This window comes from Aethalodelphis obliquidens, unplaced genomic scaffold, assembly GCF_003676395.1.
Source record: "Aethalodelphis obliquidens isolate GAN/ISIS:26980383/991018 unplaced genomic scaffold, ASM367639v1 scaffold16, whole genome shotgun sequence".
Classification (NCBI taxonomy): domain Eukaryota; kingdom Metazoa; phylum Chordata; class Mammalia; order Artiodactyla; family Delphinidae; genus Aethalodelphis; species Aethalodelphis obliquidens.
This window is the reverse complement of record NW_020837960.1, coordinates 15642656-15656534: the sequence shown is the minus strand read 5'-3', so window position 1 is coordinate 15656534 and position 13879 is coordinate 15642656. Positions and strand designations below refer to the sequence as shown.

The window sequence follows — 13879 nt, the reverse complement described above, 5'->3', positions numbered from 1 at the left end:
TTACGCAGCAATAAATAACAAATATAGGCAGAGGGGTGGGTAGTATGAAACATTAATAGTAATGCATACTGAATACAGGACTGCTGAATTAGTGATCGTAATGCAAGGCCAGCTAGAGTAATGGGTTCCCAGACTAGAATAACCATTTCAAAGCTAAGCTTTGCCCTGCATTCCTCTGGAACAAAGACCACCACAGACTCTGTCACTTACACTGGGGCATGTAACCAATTCCTTATCAATTTAACAGGGAAAGAATATCCTAGAATTTGGAGAGGAAGAAAAGCAAAAGTGTGTATATGTATAGAAGGAGACCAGTGGGTAAGGACTGGCTGGTGACATCTGGACACAGTGATTACATTTTGGAGTATCTTATTTCAAATTAGTGAATTTCAAAGCTGTTTTTTAAAACATTCCTTTGAGATTATATAAGGCATATATTTGTATGTATAGACATGAATGTATACACATACATATATAATCTCAAAGAAATGTTTAGAAAACAACTTTGAAATGCACCAATTATGAATACGATTTAAAATTAAATCTGATTTGAAAATAAATCTGATGTCTTCTAGATTCTACGCAATATGCCTGAATGAGGTGCTTGAATAATAGCATTTGTAAATTCAATTATAGAAATTCTCGATTTCTTTTATAGTTATAGTGCATACTATTGTATTTCACAGGAAAAGTACTCACCCCAAATGATTCACCAATTGATACTAAGATCCTGTCAAGTTAATATAAAATACAAATTAGTAAAATGCAAATCATATTCAACTGTGCAGAGGTAAACATACACACGTCATTCTGAACTATCAGGAATGCCAAATCAAAGGTTTCCTCTACCCCTGGAACCACTGACAAATTATACTCATTAGAGACTTATTCTGGTACTGCTAGTCTAGTCAAACACTGAACTGGTTCCTTAGATTTTTTAAAGCAAGACCTGCATGTCTGCAAGAACATATTCTGCCATTGTTCACATTTAAAAAGGGTAAAAGAAAATTTTAAGTTTATCCATACTTAATTCTTCATAAATCAATGACTAACAATTAAAATTTCTTTCACCTTTTCTCATTAAAAATTCAAGTTACATTTGGCAAAAACTTACATGTGATAATCAGAATTCTAATTAGGATCTATATATAGTATAGTAAATATATTTACTATATATAGTAAAGGCTATTTAACACATATCCTAGAATCAGAAATCTCTTATTAGTTTGTCCTTGCTTGAACCATATAATTTACACTCCTGATAATAAAGGTGAAGAACAGCATTAGCCTGACACAACAAAGATTTGATCATATGTACATGGAATCAATAAATATATGGATTTTATTGTCCTCCAATTCTTTGATAAGTGGCCATCATTCTATATATTGATATATTTGATTTAACTAAATATGCTGAATATGTAGAGTGTTAAGATGCTCTCTTAATACTTGATCAATGATTTATCAGGATTTTCAGAATGTGACTTTTTTGCTAAAGGACTCCAACCTGGAAGTGATTTAACTAAGATCAGCAAAAAAGCCATCATTACCAGCATAACATGGGTTAATTATCACCATTAAAAATTTAGCTAAGTATACGTTTTCATGTGTACAAATTAGACATGGTGTGGCATCTCAGCAGCTTATAATGTAATTTGTAGATATCAGTACACAGATACTCAACTATAAGAACACCAAATAAACAGAAGACGATACAGGGGCACATGGGAGCATTTATATCATTTGCCAATTATTTTCTACTTTTTCTTTTACTGTAGAGTTTGAAATTTTTATGAGTGTGCATTATTTATATAATTAAACACACCACACGAATTTTTTCTATAGGGTTAATATATCCCCTTCTTGTTTTTCTTGCCCATTAAGTACAATTATATGGGCTAACGTTTTCTGAGACTTTACAAGCAAATCTGCCTCCACTTCATCCAAATAAAGTCAGTTTTAAATAGCCCTTGATAACACATAATGAGTCAACTGAAGTACTTCAAAAGCCAGAGAGCACTTGCTGTTGGATGTGGAAGATAATATACTGATTTGTAGCTGCACAGAACCTTTCATCTGAGAATTTAAAACAGTTTCACACTCATCATTTACCTGAGCCACAGCACCCTGAGACCTGCCCAAGTTAATACAAAGAGGCCACAGGCAGAATTAGGGATGGACTTCTAAAGACTTAATTTACAGTCACCTACATTTAATCAGTCATCTACATTTTTATAAGCAAGATGAACACATCCACAGAAAGAGTTCACAGGACATTCAGTAAACTCCACAATAAAAATTCTTAACCAAAAGTAATCTACTTTGTTTAGCAGACTGGCTACTTACAAAAACATGGGAGTGACTTTGAAACTTATCATCAAACTGGTGCTCAGACTGTTTACAAAAGAACAGACCCCAGCAGCCAGGAAAGCTGATGACTAAATGTGCAAACCCATCTAAGTAACCAGATTACCTACCCCCGGACCCCCAATTCTTATCACATCACTTAATATAAATGAGGAAATTAGGGTCTCAAATCTAGCTTATTTTAAATGAAGAAAGCTTTGTGTTCTTAAGCTTGGATCAAAATAAGTCCCTCTTATTCTTTACCACTTCCCTAAAAAGAAAACACAAACCTTGATCTTGGAGTCATTTTTGTTGGCACAGGCAGACCTTCTGAAATTTTATACGGATTCTTCAGGGGTGATATGTAGATGTTCCCCCCAGGAACCCGTAAAGGTGAGCTAGAAAACTTGTAAGGGCTTCGAGGAATGTGAGGAATTGGTGACAAGGTAGGGGGCTAGAGGAAAAAACAAAAAAAGTAGATTACTTAACGTTTTAGTGAGATCCACTGCTTTATAATTAGATTTTCCCAAACAAAGGATGCTTTTTAACATACCCTGGTGGAAGCATACTGCAAAATATTTGTTTTCAGTCTCTGCATGAAGACTGAATTATAGAATACGATAATAGAATCATACTCCTCTTCTCTGATCAAAACACGTTTGAATGTCTGAGGAAGAAGAGCAAAAACACTTGTTAAATGAATTTGGGTATTTAACTCCTTAGACTTTCTTTTTTTTTTAATTAATTAATTAATTTTTGGCTGCATTGGGTCTTTGTTGCTGCCTACGGGCTTTCTTTAGCTGTGGTGAGTAATGGCTTCCCTTGCTGCGGAGCACGGGCTCTAGGTGCGTGGGCTTCAGTAGTTGTAACATACAGGCTCAGTAGTTGTGGCACACGGGCTCAGTAGTTGTGGCTCACGGGCTCAGTAGCTGTGGCTCACGGGCTCTAGAGCGCAGGCTCAGTAGTTGTGCACGGGCTTAGTTGCTCCGTGGTATGTAGGAACTTCACGGAACAGGGCTCAAACCCGTGTCCCCTGCATTGGCAGGCGGATTCTTAACCACTGTGCCACCAGGGAAGCCTAGATTTTCTATTTTAATAGTTCATAATACTATTTACAGTAAAAACGCATATTTTACAGGCAAAAACAATCCGAAAAAGCCATCTTAGGCTTGGATTATAGCTGCTCTACTAGCAGTGAAATGTCATAGATATATACGTTTTTTATATATTTGTGTAAAAGTTTATTACAAATATCCTGCTTATTGTCAGGGATATAGTATTCTTTATTTACTTTATAGTATGAATTTGAATACTAAAGTGTGTTAACTTCCCAATTACATTTTAGTTACAAATAATTAACCAATAATACGAAAGTAAAAAGTTGATATGTAAATTTATATAATACAGTCAGAACATATGATATAATTAATGACTGAAGCTATCCATATTACAGATATGTATATATCTGGAAAATTCTTACCATGGAAAATTACCTACCTCCTGAACAGCATGAGGAAGATCTTTGTATGCTGTTACAATGATTTTGAATTTAAGGTCTATATTCTTCACTTTGCATATGCCATACATGGAACACATCATAATCTAGTAAATAAATGTGATATAAAAATAGTCAGGATTTTGTTGCATGGTTGTACTCTAAAAAACACTGTTATTTTTCTTTTAGTTTCAAAAAATGGAAATTTAATTTCCTACAGAATTATCTTTTCCCATCCTGAGCTCAGTTTGAATGTACATGTAAAGTATTTAAAGGACAGAATGCAAATAGCCAACTCTCAATTATTCAGGACAGATCATCTGGTTTGTAAATAACCCTAACTTTGGCTCCTGTTCCTTAAATGTTTCTCAGAAGAGAAAAGTTGAAACTGGAATCAATTAACTGTTTAACTAACACTTAAAAAAAAAAAGCCAGGTGTGAAAAGGGTTCAAACTATTAGATAAAATAATATTGACTATACTCAGTGGTGGTGTTAAGGGGGATGCAGTAACTGGAAGGGGACAGGAGACAGTCTTCTGTTGACAACGTTCTGTTTCTTGATTTGCTTTCATAGATGAGTTCAGTTGATGAATTTACATTAAGATGTATCCTTATGATATATGGATTACTCTATACACATATTACATTTAAAGAGAAGGGTATTTTAAACATAAAAATAAAATTTGAAGTGATTTTCTGTGACTTTGAAACATCGAACTTTCTTAATTTGTCTGAATTTTACTACCTAATTTAAGAACTGATATCTTCTGCAACATTCTTGCTCCCATCTACCGCCAAGAATACCTACTCAACATCCCTTGTTTAGCATCTTAAACAGCCCCAGTACTACTATTTCTCCCGTTTAGAATGCCATCCAAGTATCCTCTTTGCTAATTCACACTGTTCTCCTATTTCAATACTTTACCTAAGATACCTCTCACAAAATCTTCTTGATTCCAGATACCTAATCTCTTTAGAAATCCTTAGCACTACTGTCTATCTTTCTATATTATAGAAAAGCAGTAGACCCATAAGGCAATAAGTGCCTACCTAAAAAAAAAATCCAACATACTAGAATTTAGAGTTCAAATATGCTCTTGTAAAATATACATATTTGTAGGTTATACCTTTATACAATAATTCATCTTTTGCTCAAAATATCATTCTTACTGGGAACAATACTACCAACCTTACCAAAATAAAAAGATTAAAAGGGAACATTATGAACAGCTGCATATCAACCAAATAGATATCTAAGATGAAACAGAAAAGTTTAAGGAAAGACACGAACTACCAAAACTGACTCAAGAAGAAAAAGAAAATCTGAGCTTTTGAAGCACTAAAGCACCAAAAGCTTCAAAGGACACAATCAAGAAAGTGAAATGAAAAAAAAAAAGAAAAAAAAGAAAGTGAAATGACAACTCAGAGAATGAGAGAAAATATCTGCAAATCATATAAGGATTTGCATGATAAAGAACTTGCATGTAGAATATATAAAAAGCCCTTTCAGCTCAACAATAAAAAGACAACCCAATGAACAAATAGGTAAAGTATCTGAATAACTATTTCTCCAAAGAAGATATACAAATGGTCAATAAGAACACAAAAAGATTCTCAATATCATTAGCCATCAGGGAAGTGCAAATCAAAACCACAAAGAGATATCACTTCATATCCACTAAGATGGCTATAATCCAAAAGGCAAATAAGAAGTTGGTGTAGATGTGAAGAAACTGGAACCCCATACACTGCTGACAGGAATGTAAAATGGGTAGCCATGCTAGTAAACAATCTGGCCATTCCTCAAAAGGCAATACAAAGAGTTACCATATGACCCAGCAATTCCACTCCTAGGTAAATACCCTAGAGAAATGAAAACATACATCCACCCAAAAACTTGCACATGAATTTTCATTAACATTATTCATAATAGCCAAAAAGTGGAAACCAAATGTACATCAACTGATGAATAAATAAACATGATGTGGTATAGCCATACAATGGAATATTATTTGGCAATAAAAAGGAATGAAGTACTGATACAAGCTATAACACAGATGAACAATAAAAACATAGTAAGTGAAGGAATCCAGACACAAAAGATAACATTATATGATTCCATTTATATGAAATGTCCAGAAGAGGCAAGTCTATAAAGACAGAAAGTAGATTAGCGTGTTGCCTGTGGTTAGAGGGGGTAGGAGAATAGAGGCGTGTATGCTACAGGTACAGGGTTTCTTTTTGACATGATGAAAATATTTTAAAACTGATTTTGGTGATTGTTGCACAACTCTGTTAATATACTAAAAACTACTGAACTGTACATTTTAAATGGGTAATTAGCATGGTATATGAATTACATCTCAATAAAACTGTTACAAAAATATTATTCCATAAACAGAGAAGAAAGAGGAAGATATGAGAGATGGTCTTTGTAAATTAACTCATTCATTTATTCATTTGACACTGTTTTAGATCAACTATTCTTTTTTAGGTCTTTTTTAGATCAACTAAGATCCCCGGGGGTTCTTAGTTCCCCAACAAGGGATCAAACCCATGCCCCCTGCAGCCTGCAGTGGAAGCACAGAGTCTTAAGCACTGGGCCAGGGAAGTCCTAGATCAACTATTCTTAAGTCTCATGCTTTTTCCACACTAAATGAATTCTAGCTTACCACAACATAGAAAAAGCCTATGATAAAGTTTCTTCAGTGAGCTTTGCAGTGAGATCTTTCATGCCATTAAATAAATAAAGTTATTGAAATATTCTCAAGCTCTAAAGCTCTCATTTGTAAGAAATATAGCAAAAATATAAAGGGCAGCCAACAAGCAAATATATATTAAGTCTACTAAATCGATGCAGCTTCTCATTTGAATCTAACCTTTTCTTAAGAAATCAGTACACAGCTAACAAGTGAGTCGAGTAGGAAAAGTGCAAAATTTTCTTACCTGGTCCAAATGCCTGTCTCTCATGAGTTCATACTCATTTTGCAGTGTGTGTTGGAAAAGGGTCCAGATGATATGTTCTAGTTCTGGGTGGTCAGACAGAAGGCGTGCACACAGGGTATTTAGTCGAAGATATGCTAGTCGATACACTGGAAAAATAAGGGGAATTAATCACATTTACTCTTTTTTTTTTTTTTTTTTTGCGGTATGCGGGCCTCTCACTGTTGTAGCCTCTCCCGCTGCGGAGCACAGGCTCCGGACGCGCAGGCTCAGCGGCCATGGCTCACGGGCCTAGCCGCTCCGCGGCATGCGGGATCTTCCTGGACCGGGGCACGAACCCATGTCCACTGCATCGGCAGGCAGACTCTCAACCACTGCGCCACCAGGGAAGCCCCACATTTACTCTTAATTTTGTATCACAAGTGGATTTTTTCAAAACATTAAATTGCTATAACCAAATGCTGTTAAATAGCATTTTAACATTAACTTCATCTCTACCACTGTCTTCCTTATGAATAAATGATTTGTAGCCTTAGCACTGTCCTAGATACTCGAAGGCAAAATAATACTTTGCTGAAAGTATATTCAGCAAAAAAAATTCTTTTGCTAAATTATTACAGCATAAAGTTGAGGTAGAGGGACTTCCCTGGTGGTCCAGTGGTAAAGAATCCGCCTTCCAATGCAGGGGACGCGGGTTCGATCCCTGGTTAGGGAACTAAGACCCTACATGCAGCAGGGCAACTAAGACCGTGCGCTACTGAGCTCCTGCGCCTCAACTACAGAGCCTGCGTGCTGCAAACTACAGAGCTCACGCACTCTGGAACCCACACGCCACAACTACAGAGCCCACGCGCCCTGGAGCCTGCACACCACAACTAGAGAGAGAAAACCTGCACGCCACAACTAGAGAGACGCCCGTGCGCCACAATGAAAGATCCCGTATGCCTCAACGAAGATCCCGCGTGCCGCAACCAACACCCAACACAGCCAAAAATAAATTAAATAAATAAAATAAAATAAAGTTGAGGCGGAGGAATAAAGATCCTAAGATCTTGTGAAATTAGACAATCCAAATAGAGTTTGTTTCAGTTCCACTGGTAATCTCTCATCACAGATGTTGAAAATTCTCACTATCAATATTCAAGAGGGTAATTATTTTTTAAAATAATGGAATTTCCAAAGTCCCTCAATTTTTCCAATCCTAAAAACAAAAAACAAATAGTGTATTTCTCTATAAAAATGCTAGACTTGTAGATTACCTAAGTGGTAATATGACTGTGATATTAAATTTAGAGAGTTTATTAAAAAAATGCTAGTGGAACATAGGTTGGAGAAAAGTAATCCACAAAACTGAATTTTCCTCCATCTACTTTAAACATAATAACCCTTGGTTTAAATTTACTTTTCAAAGACTTGTATAAGGTAATCAGAATTTTTTAGTTAATTTATCCCAGTGGTCCTCAACTTTGGCTTATATCAGACTTGCATTGAGGGCTTGTAAAAACAATGATTTTTTTTTTTTTTTTTTGCCTCATCCTAGAGCTTCTGACTGAGTAGTTCTAGGGGCAGGGCTCAAACAAAAATTCTCATTTCTACAACTTAGCAGGTGAGGTGGATTCTGCTGGTTGGGGACCACACTTTGGAACCAACGCTCTTAACGTAAGGGCTTATAACATGCCTATAAAGTTCAGTATATCTCTGACTTGAATAAAAATCAGAAAAATGATTTATCACAGAGGAATGTGGCCTTTTACTTTCCTTCAAAGAGCTCCAAGTGGGTGTGCACTTGCATGTATATACACATGCACAGACACCCAAATGACCTCCCCATCCCACCACATACACACACAATCAGAGCATGCTATACAACCTGGTTACCAGGAAATGCACCTGCACTAGGCCATAACACATTGTATAATCTCAACTCACACACCTGAACAGCAAAAGTAATGTTAGGAGCAAATATTTCCAGGCATAAGTTTGAAAGCATAACAGTAGCAGCGACAATAACAACATCTAACACTTTCTGAGTGCTTACCATGTGCTAGGCACTGTTGGAAGTGTTTTATGTATTAATTCATTTAATATCTCAAAACCCATACAAGGTAGATTATTATTATTTCCATTTTACAGATGAGAAAACAGCCATAGAGATATTAAAGGTTTTTTTCCCTTTTTTTAAAAAATTGGAGTATAATTGCTTTACAATGTTATGTTAGTTTCTGCTGTACAATGAAGTGAATCAGCTATATTTATACCTATATCCCCTCCCTCTTGGACCTCCCTCCCACCCCACCCCCATCCCACCCATCTAGGTCATCATAGAGCACCGAGCTGAGCTTCCTGTGCTTTATAGCATGTTCCCGCTAGCTATCTATTTTACGCATTGTAGTGTATATATGTCAATCCTAATCTCCCAATTCATCCCACCCTTCCCTTCCCCACCATGTCCACATGTCTGTTCTCTACGTCTACACCTCTATTCCTACCCTGCAAATAGGTTCATCTGTACCATTTTTATAGATTCTACATATATACGTTAATATACGATATCTGTTTTTCTCTTTCTGGCTTACTTCACTCTGTATGACAGACTCTAGGTCCATCCACATCTCTACAAATGACCCAATTTCATTTCTTTTTATGGCTGAGTAATATTCCATTGTATATATGTACCACATCTTCTTTATCCATTCATCTGTCGTTGGACATTTAGGTTGCTTCCATGACCTGGCTAATGTAAATAGTGCTGCAATGAACACTGGGGTACATATGTCCTTTTGAATTATGGTTTTCTCAGGATATATGCCCAGTAGTGGGATTGCTGGGTCATATGATATTAAAGCGACTTGCCCAAATTCACGCCTAGTTAAGCAGAAGAGCCATGATTTGAATTGTCAGCCTCATTTCAGAGTCCATGCTCTTGAGAGTGATCATCTACTAACCTTTTTTGTAAAAGAGTGAAAGGGAGGTAGATTTCAATGGCTTCTGAGTCTGGAAGGCTGAGGTTGCTTGTGCCTCTGAATTTGCAGTAGAATTTACACGTGTAGTTGACCCTTTTTTCTTTGGGGATCTTACAGGAGAAAGATACCTAGATATATTCAAAGGAAAATACTTCATTTGAAGTTTGCTAAGAATCTCTCTCTCTCTCTCTCTCTCTCTCGCTCACACACACACACACACACACACACACACTCATGGCTGTACACATGCATCCAAACACATCTTGTCTATTTAATCTACTGTTCTACACCAAATCCCTCTTTAAATACAAGTTGGAAAAGAGAGATTAATAGGAAAACTAAGCTTGTCCTTATCATTTCTAACTCTATTTCAATAAATGGCTTTTCTTGGGAATTACTGCGTTATTTAAAAAATAGCTGCATATGTTTATATGTTCAATTCTAATAATTAAAGTGGGACTGAGTTCATAAAATTCTGGTTCAGAACTTCTGGTTCCAGAATTCTGGTTCAGTCCTTCCTCCAGCTTAAAAGAACAAGCCACTGATATCAAAATATCAATTTCTCTGATTCTCTCCTAAAAACATTTCATTGATAACTATGGTTCATATACATAGCACTTACGTTACACATACATACTCCCTCCTAAATTATATAGTACACAATTATATGAATTAATATTTCAGGTAACATTATCAAGGCAGATTTATACCTGTATACTAAAAATATGTCAGGCATAAATCAAGGCAGAGATATTAGTAAAATTATTTCTCAATTTCTGACCTTCTACTGCTCTGTGTTACCCTTTATTTTAGAGGATAATCCAGGTCTACTTTCTTTTTTTTTTTTTCAAGAACACTTTTTATTAAGGTCACTATTAGTAAAAGGTTTACAGCCTTTTAAAAATATCCCAGAATCTACTATGAAGAGCAAGTACTAGGGAGTAAACACCAAAGCATAACTTTCTAATTTTGTTTTAGTAGCTGAGAAATCATTCTGAGCAGGAAGTAGGATTTGTACCTTACTATGGATGTTTCTAGTACATGCAATATATTTACTAGTACACTAGGAAAAGGGAATCACCATCATAACTTTAAAAGTACCAGGGTCTAGTCTATTATCACCCTTGAATTTCCCTTCAATTCACTAACTAACAATATTGTAGACTGACTTAACTTGGGTAGAAGTTAGTCCCCCTTGAATTCTACGTGACCACATTACCTCCTGGACTTCGCTACTTGAATCTCAGACTTAAGAAGGCCAAAGTGGAGCTCTTGATTTCTCTCCTATTCTTCCCATGTCAAGAAATGGCTCCACATTACATCCAGTTTAAGTTAAAAACTTAGGAGGTATTTTTAATTTTTCCCTTTTCCCAATCTTCAAACCCAATGCAAAAGAAAGTTCTATTAAATATTCCTCTAAAATACACCCCAGATCTTTCCATTTCTTTGTATCTCTACTGACATATCTTAGACCAAGTCGTTTACATCTCTCACTTGAACTACTGAAATTTTCTCCAAACTGGTCTTTCTACTTTCTTCCTTGCCCTGTTCCTTTCCCTCCTCCAAACCCACCTGTACCTCAAGTAGCAGCCAGAAACTGACCCTTTAAAAACACCCATTATAGCAAGCTGCACCCCTGCTTAAAACCTTAATGTTTTCCCACTGCCCTTCTAAAACCCAAACTCCTCCCTTCGGCCTATGAGAACCTACAAGGTCTAGCTCCAGTTTGCCTCTCCAGCCCCATCTTGTACCATTTTCCTCTTGTTTGCTTCGGGGTTTCTTTCTGTTCCTCAGACCAGCTAAGTTTGACCACCCAAGGCCACTGCACTTAATACTGTTTGTTGTGCCTGTAATGCACATCATACAGATTTTGCCTGGCCAGCACCCACTTGTTCTTGAAGTCTCAGGTCAAATAGCACTTCATCAGAGAAAGCTTCCCTAAACATTCTAACACTCTCTTAGCTTCTCTCTTTCACATCATTCTCTTTCTTTCTATTACAGAACTTATTATATTCTAAAATAACCTTATGTATTAGTTTACTTGTTCACTGTTTATTTCCTTCCTCCAGAGCGTAAGCTCTATGAGGGGAAGGACCTAGTCCATCTTATTCGCCTTTGTATTCCCAGTGCCTAGAACACTTCCTGGCACCTAACGGACAACTGCTTATTGAATTAAAGAAAAAGATAAGGCTTGACTTATTTATATTTATGTATTACCTAGCAAACAAATTTATACATGAAGGCAGAAGCTCCATATGCCAGAAATACTTTGGTACAAATTAGCATGGAAATGACATCTCTGGAAAACAGTCCCTGCACTAATCACAGAACCCTGTAATGTCAATTCCTAAACAGAACTGAACAGGAACATAACATTAGGCACATTTCTATGAAAGGCAATGTAGCTAGACTGCTTAAGAGCATGGGCTTTGGGGTCAGATTGCTTGAGTTTGATTTCTAATTCCTTCTTCATAGATAACGGAGGCTGACAGCCGTGTCTATTATCTTACAGGGCTGTTAGGTCACTGTCCAGCACACAGTGAACCCTCAATAAATGTTAGTTATCTCCTTCTTCTTCCATCACACCATCATGCACTAATCAACCGTTTTAGTCTCGGATCCCACACTACTCCCTTTGCCCCATCCTATGCTTCACTCCAGATGCACTGAGCTGTACTCCCTGAAAAATGTTTCCTGCTTTCCTGGCTGCTATACTTTGGGGTTCATGCTATTTCGGTCTCTTCCCTCCTCTCCAGTTTCCATGTTGAGATCCTGCTCTACCTTTGAGGACTATCTAAATTGCCATCTCTGCATGAAAGGTGTCCTAACTACACCAAACCTGAGTGATTTCAGTAGCACTCTGTACCACTGTATATGAACTTTATTTGGGTCATGTATCTTATACTCCTGATCCCTGAAAGCAGGAAAAATGTCTTATTCAAAGTTCTATTCCCTACAGCTTTTGTATAACATCTTGCATCACACTATGCTCAGAATCTATTTGCAAGTTGAATGGATTGACACAACAGATATTCTACTTACATATCTGCTGCAGTGTGATTATTCTGGAGAGGAAGGTTGAGAGTACAAGCAGGTTCAAGGTGATCAGCTGGTCCTTCTCGGTCCTTTGCTTGTTTAATAAGATCAAATAAAGGTGACTCCTATATGAAACAAGATGACATTAAAACAACATTGGTAAGTATGATTCTCCAATGTATATATCAAAATCATGACATGGTGAGCATTATGAATTTAGCCATAATCGACAATAGCAATTTTGAAGTCAGAATAAGATTCTTTTCTCCACCTTGAAAATAATGACAGCCAATTTTTGTATTACACATAAAATAAAGAACTAGGAATATGTATAACTTCAAATGCTTGTATTAGAAAAGAAATTAAAAGTTAGGGAAAGAAACACAGAAGAGACCCAAAGAAAGTAGAAGGAAGAAAATAATAAAGACATAAACAGGATTTAATGAAACTGAAAACAAAGATAAAACACATGGTTTGATCAACTAAGCTAATAATTGGTACTTTGAAATAACTAATAAAATTAAACAAAACTCCAGTCAGATCGACTGAGAAAAAGAGAAGAGACAGATAAATAGTATTAGGAACAAAACTGGAGCCACCATTACGAAGATTAGAAAGATAACAGGGTTGCGAAAAAATTTATGTCAATTCATAGGAAAACTTAGACCAAGTGGAAAATTCCTCAAAAATATAAATTGACCAAACTCAATAAGAAATAAATAAACCTCAACAGTCCTATAAACTATTAAAGAACTTGGATCAGTAATTAAAAGTCTCCCCACAAATAAAACATCAAGCACCGCTGGTTTTACCAGTGAATTCCACCAAACATTCAAGGAATAGATAATTCCACTTTTGCTCCAACTCTTCGGAGAATGGAAGAAGTAAAAACATTCTCTATCTCATTTTATGAGGCTAGTACAACACTGATACTAAAAACTGTCAAGGACATTACAAAAAGGTAAATTATAGCCCATTCTTGCTCATGAACAGAGATAGAAAAATTCTGAACCAGAAATATTAGCAACCCACAACAGCAGTGTTAAAAAGAATATATCATTTATCAAGTTGAGTTTATCCAGGTTGCAAAATTAGT

General features: G+C 36.2%; 1 protein-coding gene across 5 annotated transcripts in view; it reads right to left on the bottom strand.

Annotated features, from left to right (window-relative positions):
- The window catches only part of RB1 (RB transcriptional corepressor 1), a 135354-nt gene that overhangs the window by 9510 nt on the left and 111965 nt on the right, over nucleotides 1-13879 (bottom strand). For all 5 annotated transcript variants that reach the window (XM_027116285.1, XM_027116284.1, XM_027116287.1 and 2 more), the window contains 7 exons: nucleotides 12790-12908; nucleotides 9730-9875; nucleotides 6788-6933; nucleotides 3844-3948; nucleotides 2900-3013; nucleotides 2637-2800; nucleotides 700-730 (listed from right to left, as the gene is read on the bottom strand). In XM_027116285.1, coding sequence (XP_026972086.1) covers nucleotides 700-730; nucleotides 2637-2800; nucleotides 2900-3013; nucleotides 3844-3948; nucleotides 6788-6933; nucleotides 9730-9875; nucleotides 12790-12908 — 825 coding nt within the window. The remainder of the gene's footprint in view (nucleotides 1-699; nucleotides 731-2636; nucleotides 2801-2899; nucleotides 3014-3843; nucleotides 3949-6787; nucleotides 6934-9729; nucleotides 9876-12789; nucleotides 12909-13879) is intronic.